This window comes from Myiozetetes cayanensis, unplaced genomic scaffold (assembly GCF_022539395.1).
Source record: "Myiozetetes cayanensis isolate MyiCay16 unplaced genomic scaffold, myiCay2020 scf1, whole genome shotgun sequence".
Lineage (NCBI taxonomy): Eukaryota > Metazoa > Chordata > Aves > Passeriformes > Tyrannidae > Myiozetetes > Myiozetetes cayanensis.
In genome coordinates, this window is record NW_026086604.1 from 97388067 (window position 1) to 97395978 (window position 7912).

General features: G+C 37.9%; 1 protein-coding gene across 11 annotated transcripts in view; it reads left to right on the plus strand.

The window, feature by feature from the left end:
• Window positions 1-7564, plus strand: part of POU6F2 (POU class 6 homeobox 2) — a 329766-nt gene extending 322202 nt beyond the window's left edge. For 10 of the 11 annotated variants that reach the window (XM_050320054.1, XM_050320028.1, XM_050320062.1 and 7 more), the window contains 2 exons: window positions 81-249; window positions 3457-7564. In XM_050320054.1, coding sequence (XP_050176011.1) covers window positions 81-249; window positions 3457-3961 — 674 coding nt within the window. In that variant the 3' untranslated portion in view covers window positions 3962-7564. The remainder of the gene's footprint in view (window positions 1-80; window positions 250-3456) is intronic. The other variant, XM_050320010.1, reaches the window with a different exon arrangement.
• Window positions 7565-7912: the final 348 nt, after the last annotated feature.

Consider the following 7912-nt stretch of genomic DNA (forward strand, 5'->3'; position numbering starts at 1 on the left):
TGACAATGAAAGCTGGTGTAAGCCTATCCCACTGATATGTGATGCAAAGAACTGACATGATTAAAAAAATATCTCAACAGATCCTCAAACAGCCACTGGAGAGGTCGATGGGGTTAACCTGGAAGAAATCCGAGAATTTGCCAAAGCCTTTAAAATCCGGCGCCTTTCCCTTGGCTTGACACAGACTCAAGTTGGCCAAGCCCTAAGCGCCACCGAAGGCCCAGCCTATAGCCAGTCTGCCATCTGCAGGTAACAAGTTACATCATAAACTCTCCTCTCCTCCCTTTGTTCTTAATAATTATTCAGCTTATTGCGAGGAGCATGCTTGTGTTTGAGTTTCCTGTCTTTACAGTTTATTATTTAATCTGAGATTTAAATTAGCCAGTAACATTAACTGACAGATTAAATGTTCTTATTGTGTAACCCTAGAGTAACTTTGGTCTTTTATTTTTATCTCCTTCTCTTTTAAACAAGTGAGAAACAATGTTCTTGGCATTGAGACTTAATTCTGTAGATGAGCTGGAGACCCTGCTGATGCTGGATAAGCACCAGCTGACCCTCTTCATACTGTGCCATTTTCTACAGATAGGGTTACTGAACAAATATTTCATGGCTGCATCCCTGCTAAGTTAAAACCTATATTACTGTGGTTAGCACTTCACATAGAGGATGTTAATGATAATTTACCTAGGCAACACAGAAGGGGAAAAAATAGCCTTCCTGCTATCTTGCAAACCAGCAGCTATTCATCTTTTATCACCCAAATGTTTACTAAAAAACAGACAAACCCCTGCATGCAAAACAGAAGCAGAAATCTGTCCTAATCATAAGAAATCATAATACAGTCTTGACAGAGTTAAAGTAGAAGCAAACGCCTTATATGCATGTATGTGTGTTAAAGTAATCCCATGTTTATGCATGAGGTAACAAACACACTTAGGTAACAGCTTTTTCCTCTTGGGCAATGCCTTATAGTCCTTCTCCATCAGTGAAAGCCAAGAAACCAACTCTAAGCTCATTTAAGTGGATTTCGTTCTTGGTGATCCATGAAATGCTCTGTCTTTTTATCTGCTCTTTATACTTTTAATGTATTCCCCATAGAACGGAAGTGTACTTTTCCTGCAGTTAAAGACTAAGGTTATAAATAACATCAGTATGGGGTAGTGAGCTTGCAGCTCACATTTTGCTCAATGATTTTCCATAAAACCCATTGATTGTTGTTAAATACAAAAAGCTCCATAGGATCCTCTCACTTCTATGGTCTCCCCTACTGTTTTTTCTTATAAGATACCTCCCTGTAGAAAATAACCTTTATTCAGTCTATACAAGGATACTACTGCTGGGAAATTTGTTTCAAGACTTGTATATCGTTACACCAAACATGTACTGCAGTATCAACACTAACAAGCAGTGCCAATAATATGAATGCTATTGTTCCCTATTACTAAGGTTTAATTTTATTTTTTTTTCTCCTCCTTGTGGTCAGTAGATAAAGAATGCCTAAAATGGGTGGAGTTTTAGCAGCTGACAATTTTTTGTAGCCTTAAGTTACTGTTTAATATACTATACTTTAAAGGGACATGTTGCAGTTTCCTTTGCTTTTGTTTAGTTTTTTGTCTTCTCATTTCATTCATCCTTTCTCACACCTTGAGAAAACACTGGGGATGGTGAGACATTTTACAGAGGGATCCTTAGAGGGGCAAATTTCTCAGAACATGAGGAATGGGGGCACAAGCTGGTCCCAAATACTTGCAAGATTACAGATTTTTTTTAATTTCTTTTGCCTGCCCCAGATGGATACCACTTCAGAGTGTAATAACATGCTATGACTGTGCATTTTTTGTTAAGCACCAAGACAAGCTGTGAAGAATAAGTATGTGTTCCTCAGAAAAAGTAGATTTAACTTTTCTTTTAATGGTATCAAAGGAGACTCAGTATGAACTCCAGGTTAATGGAAGAGACAGTAAGGCAAGCAAGTTGAACAAACAACTCAAAGACAAGAGTCTCCTGGTGGCCTGTGCAGGTCATATTAGCCATATATCACCTTAATATGTTCTGCATGCAAGTAACAGTGTTTTCTTTAACTTGAGACAACACATTTGAAAACACACTCCTCAGCCTGAAATATCACTGGACACTAAGGAATAACACCTGGTAGTCAATAACACATTAGGATATCAGGCACCAGTTACAAATTCTTTGGAATGTTATTATCTGAAATTATTTCCTGTCTTATTCTTTGTTTGTGAGAAATGCTTTGTTTCTTGCTGGAATATTTTCTGCTGTCTCCACATGCTGAATAGTGACACTAAAAATTACCAACTCCAGCCACTGAGTTTCTTTGCACAAAGGCACTGCCTCGGTTGGTCTCATGTCCAGAGCACGCTGTGATTAGTGGTGGTGGTGGTGGTGTTTCAGCACCGGCTGGGCTGGAGAGCAGAACAGCATCCTGCAATAACCGTAGCCTTTCTGCAACATTAAATAAATACTGCAACATGCGAAGGGGACAGAGCAAAGTGGGGAAATACAAATGGGTGGCACCAGAAGACTGGGGTTAAGATTTTTTAATGTGTAGCAAAAGAGGATGAATTTAGTAAATGAAAGAAACAATTGCTTATAAGACTTGAAATGTGAACTCAGCTCTTCTGCTTGTTTTTGAAAGGATTAAAGCTTTGTGTGGATGCTTTTCCAGATGTTTTATAATACTTGTAAAATCTGGTTTGGCGAAAGACTTTTGATGGCAAAATGATATATAGAAGACCTCATTTACAGGAAATGATATCATTCTGGTACAGTCCGCAGAAATCCCACAATAAACTCAGCTTGGTGCCACAGCATATTAGTAGACTATTATGCTGGGTTTCATCTGGAAAACATGAGTCCATCTTTGCACATTGTGGGGGCAGTCAAGATAATTGCAAAGTGTCCAGCTGTTTCAGCTGAACACCACTGTAGCAATGGGAATCTTTTTCCAACCCAGAAAAGGGATATAGAATTAACTTACAAACAGTGAAAATTGCTGAAAAAATGGAAAGGAAACCTGATATTCAGAGGCTAGTGACTGCCATTGGCTTGTATTATTAAAGCTGTGGTGTTTGGACAACACAGGAGGGGAGGGAAGACAAAAGGATTAATCACAAAGATAAGATTATAAAAAGCCTTTGATATCATTTCCTGTAATTAGACTTAGTCTTAAGGGTTGTGAAGGTCATCAGAAATATGAAAATGTGACTCTTAACCTACATTATTTAGTGTACTTAGAATTTTGTTGTAGTGGTCATTGTATGTTAGCTTAAATATCTAGTTTTATATATATATATACTTATAGATATACCTATCTGACAGTTTTCATAATCCATTGTAAATTACCTCTGCCAGTCAATTAGTCAGGCAGGCAGGAAGTCCCACCCTGGCAGAGCATCAGTGTAAGACTCTTCTTTCTCAATTTTCCCTCAGACACACCATCCTGAGAAGCCACTTTTTCCTACCACAGGAAGCCCAAGAGAACACTATAGCTAGCAGTCTGACAGCCAAACTGAACCCTGGCCTTTTGTATCCTGCCAGGTTTGAAAAGCTGGACATCACCCCTAAAAGTGCCCAGAAGATAAAGCCGGTGCTTGAGCGGTGGATGGCTGAGGCTGAGGCCCGCCATCGAGCAGGTATGCAGAACCTTACCGAGTTTATCGGAAGTGAACCATCCAAAAAGCGCAAGAGGCGTACCTCATTCACGCCACAAGCCCTTGAAATCTTGAATGCTCACTTTGAGAAGAACACACATCCCTCTGGGCAAGAAATGACAGAGATTGCAGAGAAACTGAACTATGACCGGGAAGTAGTTAGAGTTTGGTTCTGCAATAAGAGGCAAGCACTGAAGAACACAATTAAACGTTTGAAACAACATGAGCCTGCGACAGCAGTTCCTATGGAGCCTTTAACAGACTCTCTGGAAGAAAACTCCTAAAAACAAAACAAAGCAAAACAAAACAAACGACACAGAAAATAAAACTGCACCAACAGAAACGCAACCATTTGAACTCTGTGAAAATACCTATTCATCACCCTTGTAAGTAAAAGACTGAGAAAACTGCAAGAAGGACAGAACAGTTTATAAATGTCCATGGGTTTTCCTATTATAAAAGAAAAAAATACACAACACTTAGTGTTTGTGTGTCGTAGAATTAGTTCCCCAAAAAAAGAAAAAGCCAGTTTTTTTAAATGGACTTAAAGTAAACCAAATAACTGCTTACTTTTTTCTGTATATTATGAAAATATGAACACATTTTAAGGAAAAACAAAATAAACAAAAAAAAAATAAGAAAAAACTTTTATCTGTTTAAAAGAGAATACAAGCCTGCCACCTGGAGGAGTGATTGTAGCCTTTCAGGTATCAAGTGCTGATTCACTATGAAAACTATTAACCAAAGTCAGAAACACGGCATTGCAAACTAGATTGTTAGTCTACTCTTTTATGAGTGTAAAATTGTGTTATGAATTTTTACATTTGTATTTTGCAAAGAGAAAAACAACAGGATTAGTTTCTTTCATTCTTGTTTGCACCCCTGCAGGTGTGTACAAACAGGTGTTAAAGCCATTCCATAGCAGTCACCTCATTTTCTTTTAGTCCGGAGTTTTGCAATCTCCTAGTGTTTGGGTGCCAAAAATAACTTCTTTTTATTGTGATTGGTGGGGTATGGTGTTTCTCTTCTAAGGGTGTGTGTCTTGGTTTTCATTTTTCTTTTTTTCTTTTTTGGTTCTGATTCTATTTACTGCCTCCTCCCTTCCAGCTCATTCTCCACCCCTTCCCCAAACCCACATAACCCAGTACTGTTTGAAGACCAAGAAGGATTAGGATTATGTCTGATGGACTGTCAACCCACACTGAACATTGTGCTTTTTGTCAAATGTGTGGTTTGAGATTTCTCTGTCCTTCGGCTGTGAACCTGGAGAGGTTACCAAAACTCGTTTTGTAGTATAAATATAAACTGCACACTTGGTTAAGTACTGCATCTGTATTATGGTTCCATTTGAAGCAATTTCTCTCCAAAGTCTGCTAGCCAAAGAAATTTCTTGAGATTCTGATGAAAACAAATTGGCAGGCCAAGAAAAGATGAGGAGGTTTTGATCATTAGATCACTATGGACTGTTTCAATGGTAGTGCTTTGTTCCTTTTGCCTTTTTTTTGGGTTATCCTGATATCTACTGATGCCTGCCCTGTTAACTTCTTCAGCAGGATGATGTGTTCCTGCAGGTGTTTGCTGGGGCCACTGGCTAGCCTAAGCAACTGGGATATAGAGAAACCCAGTGAATATCCCTTGGTAATGTAAGGTGAGTCACCTGCAATATGAAGGTGAACTGATTTTCCTTTAAAGAGAGTTTACCTTTGTGGCTTCCTTTCTCATTGGACAAACATCACTAAAATACTGTGGTCATTGGACCTAAAAGTGTACCAAGGCTTAGGGCGAGAGAAAAGTATTGCAGGTTCTTGATGGGGTATGGGCTGACCTGTGAGGGTTGTCTGCAATTTTCGTCTTTGGTTGAGTTCTGCTCCAGCCTTTGGGGTTCAGCCCTGTTAGGGTGAAAGCTGCATCTTGATCAGGTCTTCCCAAAAGAAAATACCAGGGATTTGGTTCAGCTCACTGTAGAAATGGTAAAATTCTGCTGGTATAACTCCTGATTGCAGTGCTTGACCTTAGGATGGTTATACTGGATTCTGGTTTACCCAGCATGTTGGTCTACTCAGGATGTTGAAGTAAGTTCCTGAAGTGCTGGAGTCTTCAAATAACACCTCTTTTGTTAACAGAGTTTTTCAGAACTCAAGAACTCCAAAACTTTGTGAAAGAAACAGACTTTCATTGATTTCAATAGACTTTAAATCTGGTCCTCGCTATTTTATTAATGGGATTTGCCTTGTAGAGTGTGGTATTTGCTACATGGCTGGGAGAGTCTTAAGGTTTCAGAGAACCATCATCTGGGCCAGAAACTGCTTCTAAATGTGAGCACTCTCAAAGGTCAGGGTTGGAGAGCACTGACAATCCAGTACTCCAGGATGGGCTCACATCCAGCAAATGCATTTTAGGCTTTAAGCTTCAGCAGGGTATGTTTAAGGATATTTTCAGTATTGCTTTTATGATGAGGAAAGTGAGGATTGTTATTGACTCTTTTTCAACTGTTGATATATAAATAACTGCTGGGGGAAAAAACACCTCAGTAAACACAGGCAAATTGTGAGGGACAAAGAAGATGGTTTACCCAAGCTGAGCATGTAAAGTAGAGACAGTCTCATGGCTACATCTGCCCCTCTGAGTGGTTTTTTTTGCCCTCTGTCTCCAAAGATACCTATATCCACAGAAATATCTCTGTTATCTATATCAAACAGCCCTAAATTTGTGGCCACCGGTCAATTTACATAACAATCAGACTACCAATCAGAAGCCAAGAGGGAAGCAGGGAAGAACAGATCGTATTTGGAAGCAGACATTCCTGAAATCCTACCCATGTGTCCAGTACACTCCTAATTGCCCAGTCATTAATGCCACATACACGATTACCTGTTCAGTCACCCTTAAGACCATATCCTCCCCCGCTCCATCCCCATCAACAGCCTGGGAACAAAACCATCAACCATTCTTTGCCTAAAAATGAAATTTCCAATTCTCCCAGGACCTGCTCTAAATTCTGTGAAGAAAAATCCCTCAAGAAAAAAAGTTAACTAAACAGTGGATGAAAGATACTAAATGTTTAAAAATATGCTGGCAGCAGTTACATAAGCTCTTTTCTGTTCCAAAGCACATATCAGAAGGATAAAACTAGGACAGTGAAAATGTAAAATAAATATAAATTGCCAGCTTGGAAGAAAAAATAATGTTCATCCCAGAGTCTTAAAACCATTCATGTGCAGTGATTTTTTTTACAGTTTTCTAATTTTGTATTATGTTTTGTAAATTATTTATAAAGTGTTGTAATGCTTCTTATATTAATTTTTCTATAAACAAATATTTGCAATGAGGCATAAATGGTGCCTGAACAGATTCTTAGGAAGATAAATTATGTGTGAGTCATATACCTTTGGGAGGCCATAAATATTTTGTTTTATTTTGTTACTAGCAACATTTCTCATTTCCATTTGTAAACAATTTTCTTGTACTGATAACATTTGAATACCTTTTAATTTTGCATGTGACTAAAGGATAGATTGCTACCAGCAAATGAAACAAAAGTCTCTTCAGTCATATGTGATGGTTTAATGGTTTTCCAATTTATTGATCATTGAATTTTTTTAAATATATGTATAAATATTATTTGAACAATGAACAAAGGGTTCACTTACTGTTCTGATTTTGTCTTTTTATGTTTTTCACTAAAAAGCTATTTTGGACGGTTGAAGAAATCAAACGCATTCAAATGGTTCCAATTTCTTTATGTTACTACTGAAAAAGAAAAAAAAAAAGCCAAAAAAGAAAAGAAAAGAAAAGAAAAAAAAATAAAAAGAGAGAACAAGGAAGCAAAAAGGAGCTAGGAAGGAACAAGTAGAGGCGTATCAAAGAACTCAAGCTATAACCAAAAAGAAATATGTAAAATGCCTTTGCTCGTCTTCTCAATGCTGGACCAAAGCTCAATGTATGTAGGTATATGCACATTGTATAGATATGGCTAAATGTTGCTGACAATCTCGCAATACTAAACTGTTACTATTTAAAAAAAAAAAAATACAAAAATAAAACTGTTCATCAGTGTTTTACCTCAGCACTCTACTTGTACCCAGTTATTGACCAACATTCAAATAAGAAGATAAGAGAGGAAATTGATTTCCATGTCAATGTCTGACTGTAAAATCTGTTTGGAAAACATTTTGTAATGAGCTTTTTGTCATGTGGTTTGCTTGTTTCCAACTTGAGATTATGTGGGGCACATT